Here is a 16,037-nt window from a genome sequence, read left to right as displayed (position 1 = left end):
AAATGGAACTGTTTTCCAAACTCTAATGCAGATCTGTTGCCAATTATAGTATTCCCCAGTGGTGATTTTTATGATCTCTAGGAATATATATGAATCGTGGAGTAATATTTTGCTCACCCTTGCTATAAAGTATAATATTTGTCATTTCATTTTTAAGGAAAATAAATGTCTATTTTGTGGTTACTATTGCAGCGAATAGCAGCACCTAACATCAGAAGGTCTCCTTTACCTTCTGTCTTATCTAAAGGTTTAGGCAAAGAGGGAAGAACCTCTCATTTCTGAAAGAGTTTATTTAGGGCCTGGCCAAAATGGATTCACAGAATGATTTCCTTGCCTTTTCAATAGTGACTTTCATTTCTCCCTCATAATCCACCCCCTCTCCTACCCATTATGTAACTGCATGTGCTATGTTTGTCCTAAATGTGTGGAGGGCAGGCATCCTGGAAGGCTGCAAATGCTATTGATCAGCCATGAGAAGCAGTGAAGTTGGCAGCCTCAGAAGGGGCAGGCAGTGTCATTCTAAGCGGAAGCCTGGAAATTCCCCTCACACATCTTTGTTACTAAGACACTAACCTGGCAAAAATGTCTCTTAAACACATACCACAGTAATATGTTGTTTGCACTGTTTTTGTAGCTGTGTTGGTCTCTCTAATACCATAGTAATAGACATATTACATATTATTTCACAAAATATTAACAGTAATAAAGATTGGGCATCCTTATAATAATTGGTTCAGTAAATTATTGAAATCACTCCTGAACTATGCCAGCCTGGAGGGAAAAAGCAAGTCTCCCACAAGATGTGTATGCATGATCTTATGTTGACTTTGACCCATCTTTTTGTCTGCAGAATTTCACATTCACTGATGATTTCAGTCCTAGCAGCACAAGCTCAGCTGATTTGAGTGGTTTAGGAGCAGAACCGAAAACCCCTGGTTTCTCTCATTCCTTAGCATTATCATCAGATGAGGTATGTCTCTGTCATTTTTACAGTGGGCAAGAGTTAATTTCTTTCTCCAATAGGATTTTTCTTAATAAGTATTCAAATGATAGTTATTTTCTAGAAAACGTAATTGGAAAAGAAGAATTTGATTCCTGATTTGCCTTTTATTACAGTATTTCTCATACTTCAGTGTATATATAGAAAATAAAATAGGGAAATAACAAAATAAGATTGGATTCCTAAAACATTCTGCACCCAAGCCTTTGCCACCATTTAATTTCTGTATATTTTTCCTATATTTACATTTAAGTACATGCACACGGACCAATATACACAGCTTGTTAATATCATATGTTAAAATAAATATAACTGGGATGCCTTTGAGGGAATATGGAGTGTGGGCTAGCTAGGTTGTAGAGGTATGATATAGTTAGACCAGCTGGTGAAGCCATTTATGATTGAATTTTAAGGACCAAACTTCAAAGGCGCCTCCACCCAACCTCTTTGTGTGTGATGTGTAAAATAAATCACCTGTCTGTGCAGTTTTTGCACACTATTACACGTCTATATTGTGTAAACTTTTTTTACCATGTGTATTTCATTTGCATTCAATTTGTGCTTGGCTTGTGCATATGCAATAGAGTTGACCTAAATTCTGTGCTGTTTTTTGACCAGAGGTTGTCTTGTTTTGTTTCTTTGCACAAGTGTTAGTGTGCAAAAATTGTGCCCATTGGATTGGATGCCAAAATTACATGTTACAAACAGAAGCTATGTTTTGAAAATGGGGTCCTAAAACAAGCTTGGTAAAGTCACTAGGCCAGCTCTTCTGTGGAGCTACAGTTATTTACACTAGCTGAGAATCTGGACCACTGACTCACTAAGCAGAAGATCTTGCCTAGTTCACATGTAAACCCAGATGAGGTGCAGATGAGCATCTTTATCTTTTTATAAATACAGAACCTGTAATCCACTGAAAATGTTGTGGTGAACTCCATATTTTCTTGTGTGAGATACATGCCAGGATTTGCTCTAGAGAGCTTGATTTCAAAACATATTTCTCTATTATTCTTAGAGCACTTATGTTTGTTGTTGTTAATATATTATTACAGATTAATATTAATGCATGCTCTGCATGTGTTTAAAGGGAGATGACTGTTCCATACAGCCACAGTTGTCAAAATTTAAGTTTGCAAGGCTAAAAGTCCTATAGACACTATGGTAGGAATATTGCTGCTGTTTTAGAGTAGATGTTTACTATACCCACAGTAGAGTGCTGGGCAGTGGTCATGTGTAAATTGTCTGTACTAATGAGAATAGCAAACTGTAAAGATCTGATCATTTAGACTCATTCATTCTACATGATCTTTCTATTTTGATAGTACATTTCACTAAAACCTACATTATTAAATATTTTTGCTCTCTTATTATTCCACATCATTCTTATTGTACTATGTATTTTAGTGTAGATAATACTCTGTATCCAGTACGCCGAATGATAAGTTTGAAAATGCTTCCATTTTTCTTTTTAAGCCCTCTCTCCTAAAACTTTAACTTTGCTGTCTCTGCAATATCTAATATCAACAGGCCTATACAAATAAAATAAAATAATGGCCTCTCTGTCCTCTGCTGCATAATAAATAGCAGCTCCTGAATCAGTCAGTGTGTCCAGTGAGTGCTGCAGAGGACACCAACCCAGCCCTTGTTGTAGGTGATGCTGCTTGGATCAGTCTTCAGCCATTCACTGCTGACTGCTACAGATCTGGGGTTATTAGCGGTGCTGCCAGGAACCTCTCCCACAGACCTCCCTACTGGAGACGACATAACCACTTGTGAGGCAAAAGAATGATAAGCAAGGGGTGGAACACATTCTTATTTCACTTCGTATCCCAGAAATTAAGGGTCTTTGCTGCTTCCATTGAAGTCATTGGCAAAGCTCCCATTGACCAGTGGTGCAGGCTCTAACTAGGAAATTGTGTGCTTTTTAGTTAAGCTTTTAGCATAACCTTTCTGGGTTTGGAAATAGTTTTAAAAGTGCTCTGTTTTTCAATAACCAGACCTGTTTGCAAATCGCGGTGCTGCCCTTGCCTGAACGCTCTCGCACGCTGTTACATGTTCTGTATTTTGTTTCTATAATGCTTTTCTTTCCCATTTCTTTGTTGCTCCCTTACTCAGAGCCTGGATATGATTGATGATGAGGTGAGATACTAGTGAGCTCTTTGTGGTGGACTGTGTGACCGTGGCGTGGCATTGTCTCATGTGCAGATTTGCATTTCTGATCTTATTCTGTTGTGCGGCAAATCTCCCTGTTAAAGCACAAACACAACCCCACAGGTTTCAGAGTAAAAGCCATGTTAGTCTGTATCTGCAAAAAGAACAGGAGTACTTGTGGCACCTTAGAGACTAACAAATTTATTAGATCATAAGCTTTCATGGGCTACAGCCCACTTCATCAGATGCATAGAATGGAACATATAGGAAGAAGACATATATATATATATATATACACACACATACAGAGGAGTTGGAAGTTTCCATACAAACTGTAAGAGGCTAATTAGTTAAGATGAGCTATTATCAGGTGTCACCCTTCTGGCTGCAGTTTTCAGGCTTATAGCAAATTATAGTCCTTGTGGTTTGTTGAGGTGTCTTGTGGGGGCTGCATTTCAGAACAAGTACACTGGAGTGAATCCTCTGCTGTGCTGAGCTCATGCTTGGTGCAGAGTAGGCAGAAGCTTGGGGGTTAGGGTTTATGCCATCTTTCCCCATCCTCAATCAAGGGGACCTGCTGGTGTAATTTAAACCAGTTTAAAGACTGTTCTAAATTACACCAATTTAATATCCCATAGCAACTGCTTCACTGACCAAGGATTGATCATTGCATCATGTGTTCCGGCTCAACAGCAGCATACCCTCTATGCAGATCGGGGGGGGGGGAACAGGTGGCACTGAGTTAGCTATGCCAGCTTTACATCACCCAGAAATCCCCAGCTGTCTCCTTTAGCATAGCTTTCCTGCTGTTTCCTTCACAGAGCAGCCAGATCAGGGGCCAACCATGTGGCTCACTGTCTGTTCTATACTGTTACTGTGTGTCTTCTTGTAGTCTTCCATAGATAATAACTTCGGCTATTTATTGTCATCATCTTGAATTTTGGAGTGGTTTTCTAAGGAATTTTTTGAATTTCATATTTAAAACTTTCCAAACATACTGTAATGCACCTTTAAGTAGACCTCAGAATTCCAGTGTATCCTTAAAAACATTCTGTCCAAAGACATGTTAAAAGATTAAAACCTGGAGAGGGGATGGGAATCTTCCCACTGTGAATTGTGCCACCTAGCCCTAGTCAGTCATTGTCTGTGACTTCCTCTTTCTTGTGCCTGCATACAGAAAACTAGAATTACCAAGCTATTTCTGTTACACTCTATGGATATCTGGGTAGATACTGTTGTAATATATTGGTGTATCATTACTGAAGTGTTGTAATGAAAATAGTACAAATGCCTCTACCGTAGTGTTGCAAGTATGTACAGCAATATGCCATTACTAGTCAGTTTTGCCCTTTTAATTATACTGCATCATATTTTTGTCACAGATCCTTGATGATGGACAGTCTCCTAAACACAGTCAGTGTCAGAATCGTGCTGTTCACGAATGGAGCATACAGCAAGTTTCCCACTGGTTAATGAGCCTCAACTTTGAACAGTATGTTTCTGAATTCACTGCCCAAAATATTAATGGAGAGCATCTCCTTCAGCTGGATGGGAGTAAGCTTAAGGTAATGGACTGTCTTGGGGACAAACTTCAAATGTTATTTATTGTCACTGGAGATATTCTTAGAGAAAAAGAGAATTCCTTAGGAGTACAAAAAAGAACAGTGTATGGAATGAAGACAGACTATAACAACAGACATGGTACAGAGGGCCAGAGTATTACTAGAATCATTTAGATCCATTTTTTAAAGAAATTGAGACCCTTTTGCTTTGCAAAAAAATGTGGGTGCACAGTGTACCCACATTTGCATGTACAGATCAGATAATTGCATGCATAAGTGGTATTTGCATGCATATATTTCTCATCCAATCCCATTTTGTAAAAATGCAAGTCATGTAGGATGGTAAATATCAGCACACAAGAAGTAAAGGTAAAATATCAGTAGGCTTGGTAGAATTCAGTTTTTTTTAAATAATTTCAGCAAATAATATCTGTTTATTGTCAAGCTTTTTTTCCAGTTTGCATTGATATAAATTTTCATAGTTGCAGGAAATTATGGGTGGGGGGGTCAGACAATAATTATTTAATGAGAGTGTATATATTGAGATTCAAGAAGTTAAAGCTTTATAACTGTTAAAACACAAATTATTAACAGCACATTTCAAAATATACCAAGTAAATATCCTTAAATCAACCTCTGATAAGTTCTGAAGCAGCATTTTCTCAATTTGCCTATCTGTTAATTCCAGTTGTTATCAATGGAAATATTTTCCCCCAGTTTGTGTGTGTATGGTGAAATCAGCATTTACTGACATTTACCAATTTAAAAAAAATCAAATCCTTCCAAGCCTAAATATTGGACTGCTGGTGAAGAGAGTGCCTTATACAGCTTTGCCTTTTCTAATCAGTCCATTTATGTGATTCATTATCAGTCTCTTTCTACCACACATTTGTCTATCATATATATCAGGGGAGGGGGTTGGCTGTGGATAGTATACGAGAACTAGATACATAGTTTAAAAGTTTTGAGATATAAAGTGTGCATTAATTTGTTGCAATGAAATCATGAGCATATTGCTGATAAAATAAGTAAAAACTGGAGTTATAGGGGCTCAGCATATGTGAAATTCAGGCCCTTGGTGTCTCAGTTGGGCACACAAAATTTACCAACTATTTGAAAATTTGGGTTTTAACCTTTCTGTATCTCCAGGATTTTTTATGGGGAAAGAATGGTCTTGTGGCAAAAGCAAAGGCTGGGACTTAGGAAATATGGGGTCTGTTCCTAGCTCTGCCACACACTTCTGCGACTCTGGGCAAATCACTTAACCTCTGTGTGCCTGTGTTTCTCAATTGATCAAAATCTTTAATATTCTATAAAGTTGTTTGATTTCCTTATGTGGAAGGCATCATACAATAGAAGGGCAAAGTTTTATTATTTTCAGTGCACTAACTTTAATTCAAGCTTTGTTCATTTTTCACTGTCTTCTAGTTTAGTTGTGTTATTATTTCATTTACATAATTTGGCCATAAATGAAACTGTATGGGATTCTTTAATTCTCTTATTCTATTTCTTTCTTTAATATTAGGCCCTTGGTATGACATCTTCCCAGGACAGAGCAATCATTAAAAAAAAGCTAAAGGAAATGAAAGTGTCCATTGAGAGAGCTCGAAAAGCTCAAGAAAAAATGGAAAAGCAAAGGGAAAAACTTAGGAAGAAAGAACAAGAGCGGCTTCAAAGGAAGTCAAAGAAACTAGACAAGTCTTCATCAGATGCAACAGAGGGTGCTAATGAGCAATGATGAGCCAGAACTACTACTATGTTAGTTAATGTGGAGACACTTCAGGCAAAGAAACTCAAGTGATCTACAGTACCCCTCCCATTTTCTTGTGGTCATTACACAGGAATATGTACACAAATATAATGCTATAAATAGAATTAATAGGGAAATTTATATTGTGTGACTACATTTTCCTGCAGTTGCAATACATGCTCTTATTTTTGATCTGCTGAACAATCCAAAACCATTATTTTATTTTATTATTTGTTGTTGTTGTTACTTGCAAGCTAGGTATCCTATTTTGGGAAACATTGAGGGGATTTCCTTTCAAACGGCTATTTTGTATTGGGCTAGTTGTGTTTGGTAACCAGTGTGACAAAGAGGGATGTGGTCCATTGCATCACAACCACATTTTGAACAGGATCCCTGGTGGTTGATTGCAATGATCAGTGGAGATTTTTGACTCTGGGTAATTGGAGTTGTTCCCACATCTGTTACCATTGACTCATCTTTCTAACTGTAATCTCAACTCTTTTACATGACTCTGATATTTAGTTTTGTCTGCTAGAACAGGCTACAGCGTGCATCAGTACCTTGAAATGCAACCGTTTTGCAAACACAATTGTTCAATGACTTGTAATTATATGCCGGAGATAAGGACAGGAGAGTCACTATCCTTTCTGGGCAAAAGAGGGGAGGTTGACATTCCTGTGAACTGTACAGTAATTTAACACAGAAAGGGGGCAAAGCTGGTTTACAAGGGGTTCTGAGGGTAACATTTATCCTCCCGATATCTGAGCAAGACTGACTTTCTAACCTTGGCACAACAGATAGATCTTTAGAGTACACTGGTCATTGTGTTCATGGGGTGTACAGATAAACTTTCCTGTAACACACTATAAGCTTCTTTTTTAAACAGATTCTGAAAAGAAAACTGGGTGTTTAGAGGGGGTTGTATTTTTAAGGAAAATACCATATCTTCAGATTCCATCTTCACTGAGTGCTGCAGGCAGTGAGCTTTGTGCTCTGACCTGCAGAGCTGTGATCTAATCACAACTGCTATCTTCTGAAATGATCTCCAAATTTGAGTCTGCTAAAGGCTTTCAGTTTTCAATGAAGTGCCCTTTAAAAAAAAAAGGCTGTTAAAAGAAAAACAAGATTTGCTAATATTAAGGCCAACTAATATAGGCTACAATATGGAAGAAGGCTACTAAATGCAAACCTGTCATGCACTACCTGTTTTAAATAGTGTGTCCAGAGGACACCCCCACTAAAAATTCAGCCTTGAGGCATACTTTGCAGAATGTTTGGAATGCTTAAATTGACTCTTGCTCTACATACTTCAGAGATTTCTCATATATAGATATGTCTATTAATGAAGCAAACAGTACAGTCTGGCACTGTGTGGTATTACAGTTTCTTAGCAGCCTCTATTAAAATATTATTTATTTCACCAAATGAATGGGAGGACAATGGATCAAGCTTACATAATGGGAAGACGAAGATATTACATTATTGCTTTGTAGTCAATGCTTACTGTGTAGTAGCATTTGTAGGTTATAGCAACATCCGTTCCCTTCAATGCATTCCATAGGTATTGACATAAGCAGTAATCTCTGTGTAGTCAGTCTTGCCAGCAGTTAACTCTTATTTAGTTAGCTATTGATGCAAAATTAAAAACTTAACTTTCAATCTGCTGAACCTCTAACTGCAAATGCTGAATGATTTTAAAGGGATTTTTTCCCTCATCATATATTTTGACATTCATCTTTAAAAAAAAAAAAAGCTCTTCTGAAGCTCAGAGTTCTAGAATGTCTTAACTGGGATGCTATGCTCATATTATCTAACATTTGTCAAATTTTCATTTTTAATAATAGTATGTTTACCTGTAGAAAGCTTTGTAAATAGATACAACTTAGTTCATTTAGTACAAATAATTTGACAAATCTATTTAGTAATGGCTTCCTTTTTGTTTCCAAATCTACTTTTTACATGTTTCTAGTATATATTTCATTGATCTATAGACATAAAGTAATGAAACTGCAGTGAAGGACACTCAGTTAAAACAGCGTTGGTATTTCTGGTAGGTCTTGGTGTTTCCTAATGCTGCCAGAGAGAAAAAGAGGCCATTAGTGGAGAAATATAATTGTGGGGAGAAATCACCTCTTCAGTTGAATCTTTCTATCTACCTTCTAGGAGACAAATTATACTACAGTGTCATGGCAACCTGGTGAAACTAGTGCTCAGTTATTTTAGGAGCTTATGAAGTTATATTTAGGTAAGAGAAAGTTATCTGGAAGAAACTGGAAATATACTATTTTAAATACAATGTTGATAAATAGATGATTATTTTCTCCTTAAGTTATGTTTACATGATGGTAATGTTTTAAGTGGTTGTATATAATAGACTGTGGGTGTGTTTCTATTTATGTTTTTTGTTTTTGTAAAATCCCAAGGCAGACTACTGTATGTGTTATGCATTGATTTTTCATTCTTGTTATTTAGAACAGTGTCTAGTTAACCTCGTAGTAAATCAGGTTCTTATTCTGCAGATAGCTAATTTGATTTATGTGCTAGTAATTATTGTTTTTACTATTTTATAGAAACTTTAGAGCTAAACGGTGAATTTAAACTTTTTGTAATTATTTGAGTTTAAAATCTAACTTTTAAAAATAGATTTAATCAGTTAAAAATAAAAGCATAAAATGCAAAGTGACTAATGAAAACAAAGTAGACCAAGCAGTATCTGAGTTCTGCTCTTCTTTCTATGATAAGGTATATTTTTAAGATTCCGTTTAATTAAAGATAGTCATTGATGTATGGCACACGCAATCATGTCACAATCACAGTGTTTGTGACCAATACAGTTTGAGGAGTTGTTGTTTCTGCAAGACCATAAAAGGTTTATCACAATTTTTCTTTCCCATATTGAGAAATGATATGCATTTGCCCATTACATATCTAATTAAAAACTCAGAATACCTTTAACCAACCCGCTGTAAGCTTCCCCTAAGAACAATGCTAGTTTAGAATAGTGTGTTACCTCTATCATAAGAATGAACAGAATGGACAAATGTCCTGTCCTGAATAGACGAATCTTCTGCTCCCAGCCTAGCTGGCGGGGTATCTACCACAAATGTGACTGTAAGCTACTTTTGTGGCTTACTAATCCCTGGGCAGCCAGTCACCAGTCCCAATGCGTAATTTAGAGCAGTCTCAGGTATTCTGTAAGGTGTGCTAGTTTCCTAAGGGGTATTCTGCAGCCTGGTGTCCCTGGAGCACATCAGCACTCTGGCCATATTATCTCTAAACCAGCCATACAGCCTATGCCAGCTCTACCCCAGTTAATTATTCTCCTGTGCTGGTGCACTCGCAGCTAGCTGGTTAGCTAACATTCACCCTGTTTTATATGTGGTAGCTGAATTCTGGAAGTTCTGGATCTGCTAGTGCCGATAGGTTTGGCAGCCCTAGTCTATGTATTTATGCACATCTTCTAGCGATCAAGAATGTGAAAGACTGAATGAAGGAGACAGAGAGTGGGATTTTTAAGATGTAGGAAATAGAAGATACAAAGGTGCTTTCATAGCCTCAGCCCCCGAAAAGCTAGTGTCTGCACTGAAATCCAGCAGTAGCATTGAAACCATTCTGGAACAAAAGGCCGTGGTTTATTCTGTACAAACTGCCAAATATTTATGGATCTCATTCCCCATTGCCTGGCACCTTGTGGAGCCATTTGCGTCTGGGCAAGTGAGTGCTAAAGGCTGTCATTCTGATTAGGTGATGTTGGATACCCACTGTGTACCAGTGTAAATGATTACACCAAGTGCAAAGCAATGAGGAATTCAGACCATTTAATGTTGCATAATGCAGATTAGTATTGTCCACCGGTTTTTGCATTTCATCTGCCGCCTTAGCAGAGCTAGTGATGTTCATGTACATAAAGCGCATCACAATTAGTGGAGTAAAACTAAATAGTGGAGCAAAAAAGTAACAAAAGCTGTGCAGAGCTGGTTTATGTTTATATATCACTTTGGATAGGTGCTTTTATGTCAGTAGCCATTTATTGTGCCATGATGGAGCTGAGACAATGCTGCATTTCTAAGCAAGAGTGATCACAGGATCTAGAACAGCATTTCTCAGAAGCCACATCAGTCTCAACTCCCATTGATGTTAGTGGGAATTTTGGATGTTTATCATCTGGCAGCCTCAGGTCTCCGCACGTCCACTGCGCGTACAAGCACCTGCTGCCATCCATGCAATTGTGTGGTCTCTAACTCATCAGCAATTGCTGGTTAGAGCACACTCAGCTGCATTAAAGACAGGCAACTAGAGGCAATGATGCCCACCACAGAAGCTCAGCAGCAGTAGTATTGATTGTGTTCCTGTTTAAATCAAAGAAGGCATAGTTATCATTTTGCATATGTGTGCCTGGGATATACTGTTCTAGTCTAGTATCCTGTGCGATGGAACTGAAAATCAGAAAGAAAGTTTTGTATTTGCGTAGCCGTATTTCTTTAAAAAGTATCTTAAAGAGCGATTTGTACAGGGTGCCAGATCTGGGCTTTAAGGACAGTTTTCAAAAACAAGGTTTATGTGTCAATTCCTTAGCAGTGTTTTCAAATGGATAGAAAAATTGTGTGTCAGACAAGCAAAATGTTGTTGTTTTGGGATCTGATCCTGTTCCCACTGGAGTTTTGTCATTGAGTTCAGTGGGAGCAGGATTGAGCCTTTTTCACTTGCCTGGTCTTGTGCTATGCCTCAACCAGAGAGCAAGCAAACTTGTTTATAGCTTTTGTTCTGTAAGCTTTAAAATCTCAGAAAACCTGTAACTTGGTCCAAAACTCTGAACAATAGAAAGTTGTTTGAAAAAATCAGCATGTATTTGAGCAACTTGGAAGTCTTTAACAGTTCAAATGAAAGGGGCAGAGTTCACAGAGAATTTTTTTTATCAATGATTCAGAATAATGAAAGAAATGAGCATTTCTAGAAATGAAAATGTTTAAGTGATGGGGCTTGTGGTTTGCTTTTTAACAAATACTTTTGCATTTGTGTGTGTACATATACATACACAAGTATACACACTGTATTGAAGAGATTAGTTAATGTGCAGGTAACGGTGAGTTTTAGGGCTACATGCACGTAAAACACACATCAAGGATTGTGATAATATCATGAAACTCATAAGAGCAAAGCTCTAGCAGTTTTTTGTATAATAGCTCAGATGTGTTTTTAGCCTCACTCACAATTTTCATGTTATGTTTTAAATACTTGATGGATCACAAGATTTTAAACAAAAATGTTTATTAAAATCATATACAGACTGTTCCTCTGTACATCTCTGCATGTTGTCCTTGTGTTCTTTTGGCAGAATTGATTTATTAGAATTAGTATTACAAAAAAACTTTTTGTACGTTTTGTAAACTTAGCTTAGATGTCTATTGGAGAGCTTTGAGCATTTGATTATTGGGCAGGATTGTGATGTCAGAAGTGACTCATCCAGTCATCACACCATTAGCTAGATGTTATGTGCATGTTGCACAGTCCTTTTCATCAAAGCTCTATATATGTTTTATTGCATTTTCTTACATTTTCAAAACTGTTCTTTTTGAAAGCTGTGATATCACAGTCATGAAACTGAGCCCTCTGGTTCCCTCCTGGCCCTAAGATAAGCTGTCTTTCACTACCTGGCAGTGGGCCTGGGACTTCTGTTATAGCCAGGAAATCATGACTAAAGGGAGGGATGTGTATGTCTTGTTGGGAGGTTTTGCCTTTAGCTCTTTGTGCTGCTTGTTTCTTTCAGAAGTTTGGACTCTTTATTAGGCACAAATCTCGTAGTTTATCTGGCTTAATCCTGTGCGATGTTAAGGGCCTTCAGCACTGTTTGGCTTTGGAGGAAGGTGCTCAGCATTTTACAGGATCAACCCCAAATTGAGCAAAAAAAGGGGCCTAATCCTGATCCTGTTGTGAGAGTTTTGCCGTTGACTACAGTGGGAGCAGACGTGGGTGTAAATGCAGGAAGATTCACAATATTAATGAAGTGTCCAGAAGAAACAAGAATTACATGGCACGAAAAGACGGTAAGGAACAAATAAGCCTCCTCAAATGGAGATGACATGGTGCACAGTGAACCTCTCCAAAATATATTTGCTTTTCCTGACTCATTTACTGTATAACTACTGCTTTTGTATTTTTCAGTGATGTTGCACTTATAAATCACTGGTAACTAACAAGTGTTATACATATTGCTAAAAGACTGGGCAGCTAAAAAACAGAAATGCACTGTGTGCCACTATACAAACTGGCTTCTTTTATTGTTTCTTTTTATCTTAGGGAGGGAGATAGTTATACTTCAGAATTTTTTTAAGGTCAAATGTGTATGAATTGCATGTAATCCTGGACTTTTCATTTGTACATCTTGGTGTCTAATCATCTGCATGGAAGAGACAATAGTGCCCTGTCTGAGCTTGTTCTCTTGTGCTTGGTTAATATGTACTTCTCTGGATTGTTGAGTTTCCAAAAACAACATTCCTTTACATTTGGTTATTTGGAGGCACTCAAGGCAAAACATCATGTGGCCCTTTGTTTTCTTACAGATTTAAAAAAAACCCAATCACCTTTGATTAAAATTAATTTGTTAGTGTAAATAAATTTCTTGCCAATGAGTATTATTGTTAGACAATGAATGCAATAAAAAGAGAACTACTGAAACTTGTTACAAGAATTTTTATTTAGTCTTCACGCCTCTGTTATTCATTCCAGAATTAATAAGATGTTACCCAGATTGGACAACTACTGCCATGTGTTAGGATCTGTCTATTACAGAATAAGATAGGATGTGACTTTAAAACACAACAGCTATTCCAAAACAGATTAAGCCACAGAAAAGCACTCTTAGTGCAGAGTAAGTGTCCACATGGCAAGCTAGCTATTCTGGGCTATTTCTCCTTATAGGCAAGCCTTTAGTTGTGCTTTTGGTGGCTTTCACATAATTGTTCATTCTTCCTTTCCCAGCAAGTCTAAAGTTGATTTTAAATTCATCTGTTAGCCGGAAGACTAGGACAAATGGTGCAGCATTCAGGATTCAGGTTTGATCTTATCACACTCCATGGTTCTTATCACAGGTCCTAGTGAGTGCCCCTTGCGGGCCACCGACTAGGATGTCTGGGAAGGGAATCCAAGCCTCTGAGCTCTGGATCCCCCATGGGTGTTTTAAACCTTTGGAACCTTGGCAGGCTGCAACAGTGGTTCCTCTCTTGGCCTCTCTGCAACATTTCCCGGACCCTGAGGCTGTCTGTTACCCCTTAGAAATGGAGCTCCTAAGCCCACCTGGCTCAGTCTTCTCTTGGGAGTACTTAGGGATCATTGGTGTCCACGAAGGCAGGCAGAGTATTACATGATGGGTGAGCTCTCCCATCCTGCAAAGCCCCTTACCCAGCTTGTGTGACCTTGCTCTCTTCTGCCTGATGCTTCCTGACTGGCACTCCTGTTCCAGTGGGTTCCCTTATTGAAACAACTCTTGGTCACCTCCCTGCCTTTGTTCTGCTCCTGGTGAGTCTCCACTTAAAGCTAACAATGGATTTGTAAGGATGCAGCTGATTTTTAGTATACCAAGGTCTAAGTACTGTTAGTAGTAACCTTAAGCATTTTCCATTGTCCCTGTCGGGTGTGTACCAGCTACAGAACTGTCGGCAGAGGTGGAACAACATACACATAGTTATTCATGACGGTCGTTTTTCATAATACAACTTCACAATATCAACCAGAAATCATAAATTGTAGAGACACATTCCCAGTGCATCACAATTTCATTAAAAACCATACTAGCGTGGCATTATATGGCTGATTTTTCTTAATGCAGTGTTGAAATGTAACACACCTGCTCATATATGATCTTCCTAAGTGGAAGAAAATAGGCCACTAGCAGTTCAGTGCAACGTAAATCGTTGGGGCCATAGCAAAACTTTCTAAAGAGAGCTGTATCACTTTTGGTAAGGCAAGTACAGTATCGGTCAATTCACTCGTGACCAAACTGAAAATTGTAATGGGCATTTCTCAAGCCACCTTATGGCGCTGTTCTCCTGCTCAGCACAAATTTAATAACTGTATATAGCTGAAGTAACGGCCATCACTGCAATGGAGTTACTCCTGGCAGTATCTGGACCAAAATAGTCATGACTGAATCTGGATGGAAAAGATTCTGAGTTCAGGCTCTAAGTTTCCCAATAGCTGGTGTCACCAAGTGTCATGTTCAGCAACATGGTCACCACCTGCAAGAGGGTGAAAGGATCATTTTAACCCTCTAAACACTAAGGTACTAATGACACCTTAGAGACTAACATTTATTAGAGCATAAGCTTTCGTGAGCTACAGCTCACTTCATCGGATGCATGAAGTGAGCTGTAGCTCACGAAAGCTTATGCTCTAATAAATTTGTTAGTCTCTAAGGTGCCACAAGTACTCCTTTTCTTTTTGCGAATACAGACTAACACGGCTGCTACTCTGAAACCTAAGGTACTAATGGTGTACTTGTTTATTGGTACATTGTATAACTCACTCTTCCAACCCTGCCCTGCCCCCCCCCTCACACTCTCAACACAGTTGCTTCTCTCCATCCTCCCTGCCACTCCCTACCACAAATTGGTTCTACACAATTTATTCCATAGTCCTGCAATGGCTTGCCTCCTATCTGCTGTGTAGTTTTCATCAGTATTTCCTGCTGGTCCTGTTTGGTGAGTGGTACCTTATGCTATGTTGAAAATTTTATGTTCCACAATCTACCACTTGGACTGTAGGGGGGCTTTAAAAGGGGATTGAAGACATATCACTTGGCTGGTCTTCCTCCTCTTCCATGTATTTTAGCAGCTGTATGGAAAATTGCAGCCATAGCTTTACATAAGTAGTTTCATGTGCTGTAGAGTTCTTTGCAGAAAATGCATGTGGGTAGAAGGAAAGTAAGAGGACTGTGTGCCCAGGCCACAGCCAAGTAATGAAACAGGAAAAATGGCATTCAGAAAAAACAGACTTGAACTGTCGGTAGGTCGGGCTTGAAATGTGGCTGAGTCATTTGGTCCTGTTGCTAGAGATTTCTGCTAGAAATCACTTTACATGTAGAGTTGTGTTTAATGTCAATTTTTCTGTTGTATAATTAAGCTGTGTTTAAAGGTCACTCTATACTAAGTTTTTTGAGACAGCACTAACAGGGCCTATATTGAAGATAGTGCTGTGTCCAACTACCAGTGATTAACCTAGAAAACTCAGGAGCTACAGGTAACCCTGTGCCCCTCACAACAGGGCAAACAGTTAGTGACTGGGACAATACAGGGTTCAGACAGACACGCATCTTGTGCCTATACAAAAGACAGACCAGATGAGATGGCCAGAGCAGCATAGAGCCCCAGTACTAACAACACATGGCTCCTCAGAGGCCAAAGAGTTTTGTAAGCATAAGAATGCGTTTGCATGATTTTTAATGTACTGTGAGGTACTACTATATTTATATATAAAATGCCTGTAGCTATTCATTTAATTTTTCCCCATTCCATTGTTACATCTTAGAATTCATAACTGACAGCAGAACATACATACCACAGCCATGAGACAGCTACAA

General features: G+C 38.4%; 1 protein-coding gene across 26 annotated transcripts in view; it reads left to right on the top strand.

Moving 5' to 3' along the window:
* Positions 1-13,138, top strand: part of PPP1R9A (protein phosphatase 1 regulatory subunit 9A) — a 266,680-nt gene extending 253,542 nt beyond the window's left edge. For 16 of the 26 annotated variants that reach the window (XM_043509281.1, XM_043509282.1, XM_043509272.1 and 13 more), the window contains 3 exons: positions 851-970; positions 4,534-4,716; positions 6,239-13,138. In XM_043509281.1, coding sequence (XP_043365216.1) covers positions 851-970; positions 4,534-4,716; positions 6,239-6,451 — 516 coding nt within the window. In that variant the 3' untranslated portion in view covers positions 6,452-13,138. Of the gene's footprint in view, positions 1-850; positions 971-3,115; positions 3,140-4,533; positions 4,717-6,238 lie in introns of all 26 variants that reach the window. The other 10 variants (XM_043509271.1, XM_038392368.2, XM_038392373.2 and 7 more) reach the window with 1 other exon arrangement.
* The last annotated feature ends 2,899 nt before the right edge of the window (positions 13,139-16,037 follow it).

Source organism: Dermochelys coriacea, chromosome 2, assembly GCF_009764565.3.
Source record: "Dermochelys coriacea isolate rDerCor1 chromosome 2, rDerCor1.pri.v4, whole genome shotgun sequence".
NCBI lineage: Eukaryota > Metazoa > Chordata > Testudines > Dermochelyidae > Dermochelys > Dermochelys coriacea.
The sequence above is the reverse complement of the archived record's forward strand: the minus strand, read 5'-3'. Positions and strand labels throughout refer to the sequence as shown.